General features: G+C 51.2%; 2 protein-coding genes across 4 annotated transcripts; one reads left to right on the plus strand and one right to left on the minus strand.

Annotated features, from left to right (window-relative positions):
* Positions 1 to 2,274: 2,274 nt before the first annotated feature.
* On the plus strand, positions 2,275 to 14,222 carry Fchsd1 (FCH and double SH3 domains 1). Of its 2 annotated transcripts, none has more exons than XM_076912757.1 (20): positions 2,275 to 2,389; positions 2,643 to 2,740; positions 3,312 to 3,357; positions 3,844 to 3,911; positions 4,228 to 4,369; positions 4,455 to 4,591; positions 4,680 to 4,743; positions 5,525 to 5,653; positions 6,067 to 6,189; positions 6,340 to 6,435; positions 7,002 to 7,121; positions 7,495 to 7,599; positions 7,742 to 7,903; positions 8,469 to 8,597; positions 8,678 to 8,761; positions 8,893 to 9,010; positions 9,137 to 9,357; positions 10,259 to 10,346; positions 11,803 to 11,858; positions 11,996 to 14,222. In XM_076912757.1, exons 1-20 carry the CDS (start codon positions 2,369 to 2,371, stop codon positions 12,059 to 12,061), a joined length of 2,073 nt encoding a protein of 690 aa, XP_076768872.1. In that variant the 5' UTR covers positions 2,275 to 2,368; the 3' UTR covers positions 12,062 to 14,222. The 2 variants fall into 2 exon arrangements, with proteins under 2 accessions (XP_076768872.1, XP_034373984.1); XM_034518093.2 differs by having other exon boundaries at positions 4,234 to 4,369.
* Rell2 (RELT like 2) lies at positions 12,500 to 16,493 on the minus strand. Of its 2 annotated transcripts, none has more exons than XM_034518096.2 (8): positions 15,717 to 16,493; positions 15,061 to 15,300; positions 14,657 to 14,722; positions 14,496 to 14,562; positions 13,879 to 14,064; positions 13,275 to 13,647; positions 13,092 to 13,151; positions 12,500 to 12,908 (listed from the first exon to the last, which is right to left on the minus strand). In XM_034518096.2, the coding sequence occupies exons 2-7, from the start codon at positions 15,242 to 15,244 to the stop codon at positions 13,119 to 13,121; spliced, it is 909 nt and encodes a 302-aa protein (XP_034373987.1). In that variant the 5' UTR covers positions 15,245 to 15,300; positions 15,717 to 16,493; the 3' UTR covers positions 12,500 to 12,908; positions 13,092 to 13,118. The 2 variants fall into 2 exon arrangements, with proteins under 2 accessions (XP_034373987.1, XP_034373988.1); XM_034518097.2 differs by having other exon boundaries at positions 15,710 to 16,491.
* Between the last annotated feature and the right edge of the window lie 28 nt (positions 16,494 to 16,521).

Raw genomic sequence — 16,521 nt, forward strand, 5'->3', positions numbered from 1 at the left:
GGCAGAGAGAAAGAAGCCTTTCATCAGTCAAGCCTTTGCTAGTAGCACAGCAAAAATAATGTACAATTAACTGCTTCTGGCCTTTCTCACTTCTTAGCCATAAATCTGCAATTTTCTAGCAACTTCACTAGAAATTCCATGACAAAGGTAATAAAATGTAATAAACTCCTTGTGCAACTCTTGTGGCTTTTGAGTCTCCTGAGTTACCACACGTATTTCTTTTATCAGAGGAAACAGAAGGAAAACTTTTTCGAAATGTAATGGCTTTAAGATGTAAACTGAAGCCTGTGGGTTGTGCTACCTGTCTTTAATTCCAGCAATGGGGAGGCAGAGGCAGGGCAATCTCTGTGAGTTCAAGGCCACCCTGCTCTACAGAGTGAGTTCCAGGACAGCTAAGAATACACAGAGAAACCCTGCTTAAAAATAAAAAGTAAGCCAACGATCGATCAGTGCAAACGAACTTAGCAGTGGCTAAGGCAGCCGCCTGCAGAGGGCGAGCCCGTGCCCTCTGCTCGCTCTCTCTCTCTCTCTCTCTCTCTCTCTCTCTCTCTCTCTCTCGCTCTCTCGCTCTCTCGCTCTCTCGCTCTCTCGCTCTCTCGCTCTCTCGCTCTCTCGCTCTCTCGCTCTCTCTCTCGCTCTCTCGCTCTCTCGCTCTCTCTCTCGCTCTCTCTCTTGCGCGCTCTCTCTGCCCCCCCTCCCCTTTCCCGGTTTGAATCCCGCTTCTCCCGTGCGAGTCTGCCCGAGTCTCATGGAAAAAAAAATAAAAAAATAAAAAGTAATCTGAGAACCACAAAGAACACATACTGCTAGTGTTAAGACACTTAATTGCTCTCTCTCTTTTGAGGAGCCCCATCCCCACACCAGGCACAAACATATTTTCCCCCATGCTCCCTTGGGAAGCACATTCCACAGTCCCCTTACTTGGATGTGTTTTTACTTTCTTCTGATTGAATTTTCTCTTTGTTCTCGTGTTCTATCTAACCGATATTAAATTATCTTTAATAAAATTTCCAACTCCACTTCGTTATAACAGCTACTCTTGAAATTCTTTTTAGTATCAAAATCACAGATCCCAGTTTGGACTGAGTTGAGATCACTCTTGGGGAACTCCTCAGGGTGTCGAGGGTGACAGTGTAGAGCCTTGTCTCTGTCCTCTGGAGAACAGGAGTCTTCATATCCTTGTAGCCTGTCTTCTATTTGGGTTTCAGGCCTTTGGGTTTTCCTTGGAAGCAATTACATTTTAAGCATGTTGTCTTAAAATTACATTAAATCTAAAATTACATTTAAGCCTGTCGTCTTAACAGTCTTTTCAATCACTGGTCACTGTTGAAACGGTGGGTTGTGGGAAGAAAGGAGAAAGCTGGAAACCAGGAGGCTGAATGTTAGCCTTGAAAACCGATAATGAAGTCTTGGAGAAGGCTGATGGTCTTGGAATTTGAGGGAAATAGGTCACTAGAATGTTCTCTCTCTCTCTCATTCTGAAATAGAACCTGTATCTCTCTTACTGATGGAAGGGTTGTAGGGTAAAATAAAGTGTACACTGAGGGACTAGGGAGATGGCTATGTAAGTGTGAGGACCTGAGTTCAAATTTCTAGAACCCATAAAAAAGCTGGACGTGTAGCACCAGCATCTGTAATTCCAGTGCTAGTAGAATAGTAGAATCCTCAGGCTAGACACACACACACACACACACACACACACACACACACACACACACACACACACACTATTAAAATCGGTAAACTGGGGGCATAAAGCCTGAAGAAAAGATCCATAACGATGACAAGCGCTTTCCAGATCACACGCCCCTTCACTGATACCATTAATGCCCAGTGGAGCCCAGGATGTACCTGTCTTTTCCTCTGGACTCGTTTCTGCGGGCTCCGGACCTATTTCTTACCTCTGTCACGCTAGCATTTCCAGTTCTGCGGGACTAGGGAAAGGTGCCTCCCTTTGTTAGAGGCATTTTCGCTCAGGTGTCCGGTGACTCAGTTTCCCTGGTCACCTGTCTTCTGCACTTAGTGTAGGGACTGGTGATAAGCATATGTAAATGAATGACCAGAAGTAATTACAGGCTGAATCAGTGGCTATACTAGAAATAGAACCCAGGCGTCTTGACTCAGAAGCTCCAGGATCTCCGGACCGCCAGGCGCACGCTGCGTTACCCGGGCGGCCTGGACCCTTCCGGGTTTCTTGTAACCAGCAATAACAGGTTGATTTCTTCTGCTGCCCCTGTGTTCTTCCGCGCCCGGCGCGTAGCTTGACGGGCGTGGGCGGAGCCGGCCAGCTCTGGGGCGGGCCCTTGTCGTGGGCGGGGCCTCCCCGAGTTCCGGAGTAGAGTGTCTGGCAGCCTTTGCTGGAGCCGCGATGCAGCCGCCGCCCCGAAAAGTGAGATTTGCCCAGAAAAGGGGATTTCCTGGAGGTCTGGGGGAGCGGAGGGAGCCCGCGGGCACTCGACTCGGGGTGGGTCGCAGGGAGTGGCAAGGAGGTCAAAGCCTAACACTGAAGAAACCGAGGAAACAGCCCAGCCTCTCTCGGGCCCCGCCCCCTCACCGCTCCCAGTGAGGTGTTTTGTAAGTCCCCACGCCGCCGGAGTGGGGTACCAGGCGGGAATCCTCACCTCTCTTTCTCAATCCTACAGGTGAAGCCAGCCCAGGAGGTGAAACTTCGCTTTTTGGAGCAGCTGAGCATCCTTCAGACCCGACAACAGAGGGAGGCGGATCTACTGGAGGATATCAGGTAGCCCTAGACCCCTCACCTTCATGTACTCCATCTTCACAGGACCGAGCGCCACTCTTTTCTCAGTGTACATCTGTCAGGGTTGGGCGTTGTCTGGATGAGCTTTCTGGCCTACCCATTCATGACCCTCACCTTAGGCATGCCTCTTCAGATCACTGGGGCTACATACATAAACAGAGAGACCCTTCCTCAAACCACTTGACTATGCGCCACTCTGTCTACCTCTACAGTCAAGCTTAGGGCATAATCCCCACCCCAATTCCAGACCTGTTGGAAGTGACAGACACTGTGAACCCAGCCAGGTATTATCAGTCCTCGAACCCGCAGGCCCACAGATGGTCCTCCAGGGGTGGGAGGATCCTGTTAGGGCTCTGAGCAATGAGGTGAGGCTGACCTGTGTTGCAGCTTCCAGAGGTGATCTCAAGGACTCTTGTCTTTCAGACCCACTCCCTCTGGATGTAGTCACACTCTGGATTGGTTCCTTCTTCCTCCTGCTCAAGCTGAGGGGAGACGAGTGTGGGAAAACAGTAGCAAACAGTAACATCCCCTTTTCTACTCTCAATTTCTATAGATCCTACAGCAAGCAGAGGGCAGCCATTGAACGGGAGTATGGCCAGGTATGGGACTCCTCTCTGGACCTTCCCTCTTGTTATAGCCTCCTTTACACAGGCAGCAGTGTCCGGCCCCCCCCCCCCCCCCCCATTGTGGTCAAGAACAAATACCTAACTGTGTGATATTTTTATTTGTGAGTTAGAATAAAGTGATTTCATTAAAACAAATTAAGACAGAGCATATCTAGAATCAGCCAGATTTATGTCAAATCCCTGCTCCATCCATTACTTCCTTAGCTGTGTGATCTTGGGCAAATTACTTTACTATTTTTTGGCCTCATTTTTTTTTCTCTGTAAAATGGGAATTGTAATAATAATATCCAAACTCCACCTAAGGTTCTAAGGACTAAATAAATGAATGGACTTAAGGCATTTAGGAAATGTATATGTTATACATCCAAAAGATGATATCGTAGACCCTGGATTTAGATTCACTCCCAGTTGGGGTGATTGTTCGTTAAGGATCTGTATGTGTGATGGTTTTCTCATCAGGCACTCCAGAAGCTGGCCGGGCCATTCCTGAAGAGAGAAGGGCAGCGGAGCGGGGAGGTAGACAGCAGGTGAGCTGCACAGAGTTGGAGGTGGCGGGGATCTCAGCCCCAGAGATCTGTGGGGACAAGGACCTAATGAGCAGGGGAAGGCACGTGAGCCGAAGGTAGGGCTGACACAGCAGCAGCAGAGGAGCTGACCCAGCAAGGACACTGTGGGTGAGGGTGGAAGGCATGAGTGATCCTGTGGCTGAGTTAATGGGCTGATCGATTGCTGGGCTCCTAGATGGGGGAAGGGGGCACCTGTCTCTTGTGGTATTGGTATTGGGGTGGGGTCTCATGAAGTGGTGGAGTGTTTCTCTCTTCAACACGAACCTTCTCTGGGGAGGGGTAGGACAGTGTTTGGTGCCTGGCGCTGCCTTCTGGATGCCACTGTGGCTGGAGGCCAAACCCGACTCCAGGCTTCTGACAGATACCGTGACCTAGCAGGGGGTACTGGGAGGAGTGCCAAGGAGCAGGTGCTTAGAAAGGTATGTCTCAGTGGATGGGGCAAAGGAACTTCCAGCTCAGATTAGACACAGTTTGGGTCAGGATTCTATGTATCTTTACCACTAGGGGACAGAGAGCCTCCAGCAGGCACAGGCTGAGGTGCTACAGTCTGTCCGGGAGCTGAGCCGAAGTCGGAAGCTCTATGGGCAGCGAGAGCGTGTTTGGGCCTTGGCCCAGGAGAAGGCAGCTGATGTCCAGGCCAGGTGGGCTCCAAGGCGTGATGTGAGGACTATGGGTGGGATCTGAGTGTCAAGGCTGTACCTGACTCTTGACTGTTTCTTCCCTGCACAGGCTGAACCGAAGTGACCACGGGATTTTCCACTCCAGGACCAGCCTTCAGAAACTGAGCACCAAGGTTTGGGGGCCGGGGGGATAAAGGCATAAATAAGGGTAGAGTAGTCTAGAGTAGTCTAGTGGTTTGGGGTCCAGTGGCATAAAAAAGTAAGAGATTAGGTCGAACCTAGCTTGCAAATTTTCAAGTGGTTCATCGTCAGGCATGTAGTATGAACTCAATAAAGCTGTAGCTCAAGAATAGCTGCTTGGTTTCTTCATCTGGACAGTGTTGTTCCTTTATATGTGCTTTGAAGAACCTCTACATGCTAGGCGGTGTTCTGCCTCCAGGGATACAGTGAGAACGGGACTAATGGAGTTCCACCCTCATAGCCCAGGTGAGATGAGAGTATGCGAATAGTCAGATGACAATGTAAATAAAAGTGCTGTGACAGTTGGGCTCTAGTGAGAAGGGAGGCCTCACTGAACAGGTGGCCTGAGTGTCAGGGAGGCAGCAGCCATGCCAATGTCTTTGGGAAGAATGCCCTGAAGAGAGGGGATGTTGAGTGTAAAAGCTGAGGAGAGAGTCACTTGGGTTCAGTGTGGCCACGCCACTGTAAGCAGAAGACATGCACCTGGGAAAGACCAGCTCATGTAAGAGCTGGTAAATGACAGCAAGGCACGGTTTTCGTTTTTATATTTGTGCAGAAGCCACAGGAGGATTTTTAAGCCAGCGTTCTCCATGGAGGTTTTAGTGTAGTGCCAGGAAATAATGTGAGATCCATTCTGGTTCTGGAGTAGAGGTTGGCCTTGGAAGGCCTCCAGGGCTTCAGGACTCCCTGTTGACTCTTCTTTCCATTTCCCAGCTGTCTGCCCAGTCAGCCCAGTATTCCCAGCAGTTGAGAGCAGCCCGCAATGAGTACCTGCTAAATTTGGTGGCCACCAATGCTCACCTTGCCCACTACTACCAAGAGGAATTGCCAGCACTGCTCAAGGCCAGTCCTAACCCAGACTGCTCCTGCCCTTGGTGGGTGCAGACGCCATCCCTGGTTCCTCCTTCTACCCAGGCTGAAGTGCTAGTGCCCAGAGAGAGGAGAAGATGCGTATGGGGGCCCTGGCTCTGCCTCCTGATGCCTATTTGACTCCACACTCCTCATCAGAGTTTACCCCAGTTTGCCCACATTGTAACTCTAATGAGGTTTGAAGAGAATGGAAGCACTTAAACTTCGAAGTGCTTTAAACATGACAGACTATGATTAGAAGCAGTAATGTCTTATCCCTTGTCTCCTCCCCATCCCTCATGTCCATGCCCCATGCATGAATGGATGATGATCTCAGCACTGGAAGCCTGGGAGAAGGTCATATGTACCCAATATACTAAGGTACCTTGGGGTTCTCTTCTCTCCAGGTCTTGGTAAGTGAGCTGTCAGAATACTTGAGGGACCCCCTGACTTTGTTGGGACACACAGAGCTGGAAGCTGCAGAGATGATCCTGGAGCATGCCCACCATGGAAGGAAGGCAGCTTCTCAGGTGAGGGATCTCCCTTGGAATGCTTTATGTTTTCTTCAGACCCCATCCCTCCACTCTGACATGCAGTTCTAACCTCTCTTCTTCCAAGAGGATCCTGGGACAGGGTTGAGTAGGTGGCAAGTGAGTGCCCGTACGTTTATTCAACCCTAGGTAAATTGGGAACAAGATGTGAAGCTGTTTCTTCAGGGGCCTGGAGTCTTTTCTCCCACCCCACCTCAGCAGTTCCAGCCAGCAGGGGCTGATCAGGTGAGAACACCCTGCTTGTGGAAACAGGCCAGATCCAAGCGTAAGTAGACCCCTTGTCTCATTGATCCTCTCCCAGTATTGATTTGGTGACTGTTCAGCCTTGGACAGGGGTTTTCAAAATCCCATTCACCTCCCTCCCATCTGAACACAGATGCACCTCAGGTGGAAGCCAGTCCTGTTCTCTCCATCCACCCTGATCCCATTCCTGGGCCTGTGTCTACATGAGCACATACTTCTGTCCACAGACAAAGGCATTCATTCCATCTTCTTTGTCCCTGACACTCGAGGTCAAGATGAAGAAGGAAGGGGCTAGAGAGTTGGCTCATTGGCTAAGAGCACTTGTTCTTGCAAAGGACCTGTGGTTAATTCCCAACATGCACTTGATGCTCACCACCACCTTGGGCGCCATGTGTGCATGTGGTGCGCAGATATACATGCAGGCAAAACATGTATAAACACAAAATAATAAAATAAATCTTAAAGATTTTAAAAAAGATGAGGAAGGAAAAGGCTGGTAAGAAGGACATACACTGGGTTTTATTTCAAGCATTTCTTGTCTCCTTCAGGTGTGTGCCCTGGAGTGGGGAGCAGGAGGCATGGCTGGAGAGAGTGGCCTGGAGAAAGAGGTTCAGCGCTGGACAAGCAGGGCTGCACGGGACTACAAGATCCAGCATCATGGGCATCGGGTAAGGTGGGGGTGCAGGTACTGGGGGTGAATAAGAAAAGCTGAGCAATGGGAACCATTGATGCAGACAGGAAGGGAGGGAAAGGAATTTTAACACAGCGGTATGATGCAGTAGTTACAAGCACAGCTTTTGGCCCTAGACAGACAGAGGTTTGTAGTCTCTCCTGTTGCTTGTGAGTTCTCTAACCCAGGGTAAGGAATGACTTCATCTCTCTGGACTTTGATTTCCTCATGGCTCAACTGGAGCCAATGATAATACCTACCTCATAGGGAAGATATATGACCCAACGAACATGATGCAACTAGCAAAGTACCAGGCTTAGAGTAAGCTGTGGCCCACATTGTCTCCACCCACCTCTGCCATCGCTTACCAGGTCCTGCAGCGACTGGAGCAGAGGCGTCAGCAGGCTCCAGGGCGAGAAGCTCCAGGAGTAGAACAGCGGCTACAGGAAGTGAGGGAGAGCATCCGACGGGCACAGGTGAGTCACAGCCCTGGTCTAAGAACCACAGAGATCTTGCCTCTGGGGCAACTCAACCCTCTTCACCATGGTAAAAAAAAAAGGGAAGCAGAGGGTAGACCCAACTAACCAGGATATACTACTTTGTTTTGCCTCATACCAGGTGAGCCAGGTGAAAGGGGCCGCCCGGCTGGCCCTGTTACAGGAGGCTGGTCTCGACGTGCAGCGCTGGCTGAAGCCAGCCATGACCCAAGCCCAGGATGAGGTGGAACAGGAGCGACGTCTTAGTGAAGCTCGACTGTCCCAGAGGGACCTGTCTCCCACGGTGAGCTCCTCCTTGTCCCTAACTGTGCACACCTGGGAAGCTAAAATTCCTTGCTAGAAGGCAGAGCCTCTAAAATGGGAATTCTGAGGGTTACCATGAAGCTGCCATGCATAGTTTCTGGCATGGAGAATCCTCAATAAACTTAGAATATGGTGATTAAGAACCATGGTTCTAGGAGTAGACGAGAAGTTAATTGAGTGCCAGCCACTCTGCTTATGAGCTGTGTGACCTGGGAAAATGACTTAACCTTTGTGAGCCTCAGTTTCTTTAAAAGTAAAGTGAGGTTAATATAGTTATACAGTAAAATATAGTTAATATGAAACAGTGCTGGGTTATGCAGAAACTTAAGTGAAGTTATATATATATGTATGTATGTAAGACTAAGCACCTAGTTGTAATTGCTATTATTTAGTACCTTCCTGTCCTATGGTGGTTTTGGTTATGATATATGATAATTGGTTGAGGGGTATGGTCTTGAGGGAGGATTCCCAGTGTGCGTTAGAGTTAGATAGGGGTATGGGAGATCCATGCAGTACTTGAGTGTCTGTCCTCTACCCTGCTCCAGGCTGAGGATGCCGAGCTTTCTGACTTCGATGAGTGTGAGGAGGCTGGGGAGCTCTTTGAGGAGCCTGCTCCACCAGCCCTGGCTACCAGACCCCTCCCCTGCCCTGCACATGTAGTGTTTGGCTATCAGGTGTGAATGGGTGTGGAAACCTCAGATGGGTGGCAGGGGTTGGGAGGGGGCAAATCTTGAATCCTTCTTGTGGGGCTCAGGCAGGACGTGAGGATGAGCTGACTATCACAGAGGGTGAGTGGCTGGAGGTCATAGAGGAAGGAGATGCTGATGAATGGGTTAAGGTGAGTATGGGACCCTGGTTGAGGGATATGGGGGACTTGTGTGTGGCAATGCCAGATGCTTGAATAGAGAAGAGCCGAGGTTGTAGACTGCTGAGCAAGTCTGATACCTATTCACACTGCTGGGTGAGCAGGCTCGAAACCAGCATGGTGAAGCAGGCTTTGTCCCTGAGCGATATCTCAACTTCCCGGATCTCTCCCTTCCTGAGAGCCACCATGGCAGCGTCAATCCCTCAGGAGCAGAGCCCACAGGTAAGGCAAGGCAGTATGGATCCGGAGACCATGGGTATACAGGTTACTGGATGGTTACGGGATGTCACCGCACTAGCCTACCACGACCCACTGCCTTACTTTGTCCTCTCTTCTGGGGTCCTGTAGCATTCTTGGCACGTGCTCTGTACAGCTACACAGGACAGAGTGAAGAGGAGCTAAGCTTTCCTGAAGGGGCACTCATTCGCCTGTTGCCCAGGGCTCAGGATGGAGTGGATGATGGCTTCTGGAGGGGAGAATTTGGGGGGCATGTTGGAGTCTTCCCATCTCTCCTGGTAGAAGAACTGCTTGGCCCCCCGGGGCCACCTGAACTTTCTGACCCTGAACAGGTAAAGCTTCATTTTCTCTCTATTCCCAGTACTTCTGGGTTGACCTTTTCACCTCAACAATGCTCCGTATTAACATTAAATCCCTGTGTCCTCCTAAAGTTTGCCTCCTGTGTTGGCTTAGGCCTCTCTGTATGCTTTGACTGGGAAGAAAAAAGAGAAACTGAGGCACCCTTCATAGGAGCTTGGGAACTTTAGGACCAGATAGGCCTGAGTACAAATTGCTATAGCATGAGCTTGCATGGTCAGCTTCTCTGAGCTGCCTTCTGCATGTGTAAAATAAAAATAGTAATAGCTGCTTTAGCAGGCTCGCTGCCATGACTAGAGATCACAGAGGCACACTTCTTAGCCCTGTGGCACACAAGAAGTTTTAGTGTATTGAATGTATATGGGTGCTTTGTCTGCATGTCCATCAGCACACCAGAAGAGGACATCGGACCCCATTATATTGTGAGCTGCCATGTGGGTGCTGGGAACTGAACTCAGGACCTCTGGAAGAGCAGCCAGCGCTCTTAATCACTGAGTCTTGTCATGACACAGCAGAGGTTGTATAGGGGAGTCAGAACACCACAGTTCTAGTCAGTACTCTGCCACTAAGTGACCATGATTCTGATGCATGACTCAAACTGAATCTCACTTCTGCTGTAGCAGCCCTCAAAAGACATAGCTCTCAGGGTGGTGGTGAGGGTTGAATAGATTGGTGTTTGTGCAGTGGTAGCAGAATACTTGACACATACTAACTATGCAGTGTGTATTGCTGTTGGAAATATGTGTCAGTTATCACCCTCATTTGGCTACTTTTGGTACTGAGAAGAAATGGGAGAGAAACCAAGAGTGGGGTGAGAAGAAACATTGTAAGTCCTCCCCCAGACCACAAATGTCTGTATGACTACCCTGTTTCCAGATGCTGCCATCCCCGTCTCCTCCCAGCTTCTCCCCTCCTGTACCCACCTGTGCCTTGGACGGATCCCCTGCACCTGCTCTGCCTTCTGGTGAGTAAACAGAAGCAGAGGCTGGGGAGCATGAGCAGTGGTACGGAAGAGGCTTGGGCTCTGCCTTCCCCTGCCCCTGAGTGTGTACTTGCAGTAAGGCCCATGGCACATGCACGGGGAGGAGAGCTTGGATTTGGAGCCAGGTTCATACTCCTCTGTCACCTCCTGCTGTATGACTTGAGGTGGGAGGCTTAACTTGTCTGGTCCTTGGTCCATGTTTTGTGTCGTTGTCCTTTAGTCTTTGGAGCTAGGGCTAACCTTGAACTACCACTGTTCCTGCCCCAGGCTCCCCAACGTGTTGGGATTAGAAGTATGAGGCACCAGCCTAGCTTGGTTTACATTCTTTATAAAGTAAAAGAAAAGACATTGCTTTATTGAATTGTTATCAGGGGCTAGGGAGTTGGCTCAGTGGTTAAGAGCACTTGCTGCTCTTGTGGAGGACCTATGCTTGATTTCCGGCACCCACATGGCAGCTCACAGTCATCAGTAACTCTACTCCCAAGGGGTCGGACCCTCTCTTCTGACCCAAGTGGGCACCAGGCATGCATGTGGTGCATAGACAAACATGTTGGTAAAACACTTGTACACATAAGGAAGAAAAGTTATCCAAGATATCTGTTAAGAGTGTACAACATTGTGCTGGCATACAGTAAACATGGCTGTTTTAGATCATTATTATTTTAAAAGTTTGCTGTCTTTTCTCTCTGCATTCTTATATTCTCCCAAAGTGTATGTTTTCCTCTTAGTGTCCTTCAATTCTGAAATACAGTACTCACCTTTGGGCTATTTTCTCTTATCTATTACAATGCTTACCTATTGGATTATTTTTTGTGGGTGCTGGGGATCAAACTAGGATCATGTTCATGCTAGGCACGCATATCTACCACTAACTTATGTCCTCGGCACCAGCCTCCTATTTTCCACCATCAAATACTCAGCCTTTCTAGAATATTCTAGTATGCCCACCTTCTCAGTCATTCTCCCTGGCTCCAGGGGCACCACCATCTCTTTTGTACTTGAATAATTTAGTACTTGGGCATTCCCTCTCTTTCTCTGTCTCTGTCTCTCTGTCTCTCTGTCTCTCTGTCTCTCTGTCTCTCTGTCTCTGTCTGTCTGTCTGTCTGTCTGTCTCTCTCTCTCTCTCTCTCTCTCTCTCTCTGTGTGTGTGTGTGTGTGTCTGTGTCTGTGTCTGTGTCTGTGTCTGTGTCTGGTATTACGGGATTCTCAAGCATTTTGAGGGAGAAGCTTTGCTTCTTTGGTACTTTGTACAAAGCAATTGTGCTTAAGTATTTGTTGAGAATGGATGGACTAATGGATTTTATAGCTCAGGCAGGTGATTTTTTTTTTTTTTTGGCTAAGTCAACAAGTATTTATAAAGTATCACTACCCTAAGTGCTGGAGATGCAGTATGGAGCTGAACAAGGCTTGAGAATTGACTTTTGGTTTCTATTTCTAGACAAAGTCCTAGACTGCCCTGGACCCCTAGACATGATGGTGCCTCGACTCAGGCCGGTAAGGTGCCCTGACTTGGAGGAGACTGTACTGGAGGGTCATTCCTATGGTCTTATTTTGTTTGCTGAGCTGAAGTAATTGTCAGAGATATTACCTAAGACAGACTCTGGAGCACTAATTATGTGTGTCCCCTGCAGATGCGTCCACCACCTCCCCCACCAGCCAAAGCCCCGGATCCTGGTCATCCTGATCCTCTCACTTGAAGGCCAGGGGTCACTGCCCTCCAGTGATGCTGCTGCCCGTCTCCATGCTGACAGAAACCACCCCCTCAATGGTCTGGAGCGACATAGGCAAAAGCTGCAATCTTTCCTGATGTCCATTCTCACCTCCAGGGGTAGAAACTTACCCTGTTCCCATTTCTGGGATTTGAACCCATGCCTTCCCCCATTGTTCTCCTGTCATTTCTGGAAGTACCCCTTTGACTTCTTGCCATCACCCCATATCTAAGGTGGTAAAATACCACAGAATCTCTGGGGCTGGAACCCATCTCCCAAAGCCTTGCTTGGCTCTGGCTCATCTCTGTCTTCACCCTGCCTCTGTGGTCAACCCCACCCTGAATGCCAGGGTCACTAGGCCTGGAGCCAGAAGAGGAGCAGATCTTGGAAGTCAGAAGGAGCTGGAGCCAGGATGCAAAGCAACTGTAATGGTCTGAGCGGATTTATTGACAGTGAATAAAGGGTATGAAGTCCAAGCCAGGGCCTGGGCCTCTTGTGCCAAGACGGCAGGGAGCCTAAGGTACTATTGCTTTAGGGGCCCACCGAGGGTAGGGCCTGGTCCCAGCTGCCACGCTCTAGCACGTGGAGCGAGGTTTTGGGGAAGGCAGGCCAGGCAACCTGTTGGCAGGTGGGGAAAGGGAAAAGAATGAGGGGCTGGGAATTGGGAGGGGCTCCTCCTGAGGTCTCTCAGCCCAGGACCATGTAACTCCAGATGGAAGTAGAGCTGGTCCCTCAACTTGAGGGGCAGAGCTGTCCAGTGGAGGGGAGAGCCTTCCTGGCTATCCATCCCCTGGGAATGCCTGCTGGTAATCCATCAGCACAGTGACGACTGAGGCTTGGAAGAAAGGAAGGGAAACAGTGTTGCTTCCTAGTCAAGTTCTGTTCTCTAGGCACTGTATCTAGCTCCTGGAGGACATCTATGCCCATTCCCCACACACTAAGCTTAAAGTCCATTCCAAGGGTTCAGGGAGTTGATGGGATTGAGTAGTTTAGAGAGAGGGTGGGAGGGTGAGATTACCTGATCTCGAGCTCAGGGAGACTTGCCTCACATACCCCCTGCTTCTGGTGGTAGAGACTCCTGAGAGAAGGGGAGGTGTTCAGTGGGAACAGGAGGTGGATCATACATACCCATGTTGCCCAGAGTGTGGACAGTAAGATGTGTCCACCACTGCCCAGTGCAGCCCTGGCCATGTCTTCATACCTGTTGACCTGAGGTGTCCAGTTTGGTTGGCTGTCCATTTGCTTCTTGACTAGGCAGCCCTGGGCTTGGGCCTCTCCCTCCAGGGCCCACGTTCAGTTCTGCAGAGGTTCCAGGGGTCCCCTCAAGTGTACAAGGGACTAAGCTGGCATCCTTGAGCCTTCCATTCTGTACTGGGTGGGTGGCTACAGCCTGGGAGGGTGGCGGCTCAGGGAGCAGCCTCTCAACAGCAGCTGTCCCTGTCCTAGGCTGCCCTCCAGCCATCTGACTACCCCCTGGTTCCTGCCCTCCACCAGAGCCCCAGCTTCTGTCTGTAGGGGAACCATCACGATGTTCATGTAGGCCATAGCGCTTCTCGATGTGTGTCACTCGAAATCTGGATTGGAAGAGAACATTGCAACTCAGGCCTACAGCTCAGAGGCTCCCTAAACCTCTCTCCCTGGGTTTGACCTGGGGTAGGGAAGCCGCCTGAGACTATGGGACACTCCAGCCTGACCCCTGCTGTAGTTGCCCAATCATCCGGATGAAAGAATTAGGCCCCAAATTTTGGGGGACAGGATTATTGGGGCCCCAATTTAACCTTTTCCTTGGACCACTATATCCCCACCTGCCCACTGAGAATACAGTGGTCTCTCCAGGTCTGGGGCGGCCTTTTCCTTCCTTAGAGCGACCCTGACGGACAAGTGGGGGCCTCTTGCTGCGGCTGCAGTGGATGCAAGGAGCTGCAGAGCCAAGGTGCACTGTGTGGTGATGGGAGGGGGCTCCGTCCTGCAGGCTGGAGGTGGCATCCACACTGGACCACAGAAGGGAAGGGAGCAGAAACAATATTTTCAGTTCCCTTCCTGCTCTTTCCTCCTGTTCTTTCAATATGATCTTTAAACCTTCTCATACCCCATCTTCCCCAGGTTCCACCATCCCTTTGTCTTTAATAAATTCACTGTTAAACCATGAGTGGTCGGTCATGTGTTCTTCCTTTCCACCCTGTTTGCTAAAGAGAGCAATGCTTAACCAAAGGAAGTGACACCAGAGGTGAATGTTAGGCTGGATGGTGTCTAGACACTGAAGGATAAAAGATTCCTACAAAACTTCTTTCATAGGTCAGGTAGCTTTGTCCACCTGACCCCACTAACACTACCAAACTTCCACGGTACTTGGAAAGACTGTATTAGAGGAGACAGTACTCCAAGGTAAGCTAAGTCATGCTGGCCCTTGTCTCCAGCTCACCTGGAGAGCTGCACCGTCCCTTCTCCTTCACTGTCCCCTAGCATCTCCTTCAAGGCCTCAGCATTGGCTGATGGAGAGGGAGAAGAGGGAGTCAGTGGAGGTAGAGGTCAGGGCAAGAGAAAGTCAGTTTAGGAAGGAGTAAGCTGTTGGCCTATACTCACCTTCATTTTGGATGATGCAGCGAACAATCCGCTCTACTGTGTCCTCATTCACGTCATCATCTTCAGCTGAAGGATGAAAGAGGTTGGCAAGGAAGCGGGAAATGAGTCAGCTTTGGGGGAACATGACCTGATGGCCCCATGGGTGATAGCTCAAGACATATCCCTTTACCTATGTGCCTTCATGCATTGGGCCAAAAAAGGTAGGAGGAGAAATGGGTTCCCAGGGCTACCATGAGTGGACCCCCTTCTCTAGCCTCGATTTCACAGTGGTGCCACTCTACATGCAGACTCAAAAAATAAGCTGTCTTTTGGACTTCATCAAGATTTGGGCTGGGTCTGTCACCCAGGGAGGCAGAAAAAAGTTTGGGGAGAGGGTAAGGGAGACCTCTAGGCTCCTCACTCACGGGGCTGGAGCTGGGCATCATCAGGCTCTGAGCCCCTAGATGTGCGGCAGCGGTAGCCTTTCTTCTTGAGCACGTGGCAGATCATGAAGCCTACAAGGCCCATGAGGAAGAAGACCAGCACAAGCAGGAAGAGCATGTACAGCCCATGTTGGGGCGGCTCCAGGCCAGGCTGTGGTTCCGACATGAGGCCCTGGGGGGCGAGCGCGGGCCAGGGCGCCTCCTGGGTTTAGTGGGCTGCAGCTAGGGACCCGGCAGAGTGGGAAGGCATCTTAGGATCCGCAATAGGAGGCCCGCCCCACCCCCTACCCAACCAAGGAGCTGTCCGGACTCAGGGTGCTGGTCGGCCAAGATCTCCAAATGCTGGAGGCCAGATGGCAGCTACGCAGGCCCTCTGCCAAGACCCAGTCTCACTTCTCTGGTACCCAGATCGCTATCTTTTACAGCTCATTCCGCGCCCCTGTCCCTCCCAAGGACACTGCAGCACGAGATGGGGCAAAATTCTTAGGCAGCGAGCCCAGACATCTCGCTTGAATCAGTGTAGATACTTCCTCTACACCGGCCTGAACTAGGCATCGTGCAGCCCCTTCCCCTCCTTGCATTCCTGGGTCCCTTCCTTTTCGGTTCCTCCCACCCCGACCATCTGGCCCACCCGGTACCGGTGGTTTGGTTCTGTCTCCGGCTCCGGCTCCGGCTCGGGTCCCGGCTCCAGGGGCGTCCTCGTCCGGCTCAGGGCCCCCGACGCCCTCCCGGAGCTCATCCCTTGCTTCCTCCCCCTCCCCCCTTTGCCGCCTCACCGGCTCCGGGCTGGTGGCTGCGGATACCGGTGCCGCGGCAGACGGGGGGAGGGAAGGATGTGGGCCGATCGGGAACCGCGACAGGCTCCGGACCACTCCGGCCAGGGAAATGGAGGAGATGGGGCGGGGGGGGGCGCCTCCTAAACCGTCCTGGGTTCCCAAATGCCTACTCTCGTTGCGGGGCCTGGACCAAGGGGCGGAGCGCAGGTGTGCGGGGCGGAATGCGTGAGCCTTACGCGTGTGTGAACGCAAGTGAGATGTGCGCGTGACTGCGCCGCTCCTCCCCCCGGAGGGAATGTGCAGCGGGAGTCTGGGTTCTCGTCGAGGGTCGGGAGGTCAGGAGAGGCTTTGGCCACCAGTCTAGCCCTCACGTCTGGCACAGGTCCTGCCCTCAGATTACTCAGACGGGTGGGAAAGCCAGCAATCTTCCTAGTTCACTGGGGAAAATTTGGCTTTCTGCACCTGAGAAGGGCAGGGTGGCCAGATCATCCGAGGTTCCTAGAGAGGAACCACGACCCCAAGACCCGTTTGAGGCAGCTGGACAGAATGGCTCGGTTTCCCGAGGATATGGCCCTCGCCCCAAAAGAAGCGGCTTTTGTATTCTATGAATGATGCCACGGGTCCCCGTCTAGGTTCTGAGTCTCAAGCCCAGGAATCCGGGCCAGGA

Source organism: Arvicanthis niloticus, chromosome 14 (genome assembly GCF_011762505.2).
Source record: "Arvicanthis niloticus isolate mArvNil1 chromosome 14, mArvNil1.pat.X, whole genome shotgun sequence".
NCBI classification, from domain to species: domain Eukaryota; kingdom Metazoa; phylum Chordata; class Mammalia; order Rodentia; family Muridae; genus Arvicanthis; species Arvicanthis niloticus.

Coding starts and splice junctions, on each gene's coding strand:
- Fchsd1 (XM_076912757.1), top strand. CDS start 2,369: ATGCAGCCGCCGCCCCGAAAA. Junction 4,744..5,524: donor TTCAGAAACTGAGCACCAAG/GTTTGGGGGCCG, acceptor TCCATTTCCCAG/CTGTCTGCCCAGTCAGCCCA. Junction 8,598..8,677: donor ATGTAGTGTTTGGCTATCAG/GTGTGAATGGGT, acceptor TGTGGGGCTCAG/GCAGGACGTGAGGATGAGCT.
- Rell2 (XM_034518096.2), bottom strand. CDS start 15,244: ATGTCGGAACCACAGCCTGGCCTGGAGCCGCCCCAACATGGGCTGTAC. Junction 14,065..14,495: donor GGGACGGTGCAGCTCTCCAG/GTGAGCTGGAGA, acceptor TCTGTGGTCCAG/TGTGGATGCCACCTCCAGCC. Junction 13,152..13,274: donor TGGACACCTCAGGTCAACAG/GTATGAAGACAT, acceptor CCCTTCTCTCAG/GAGTCTCTACCACCAGAAGC.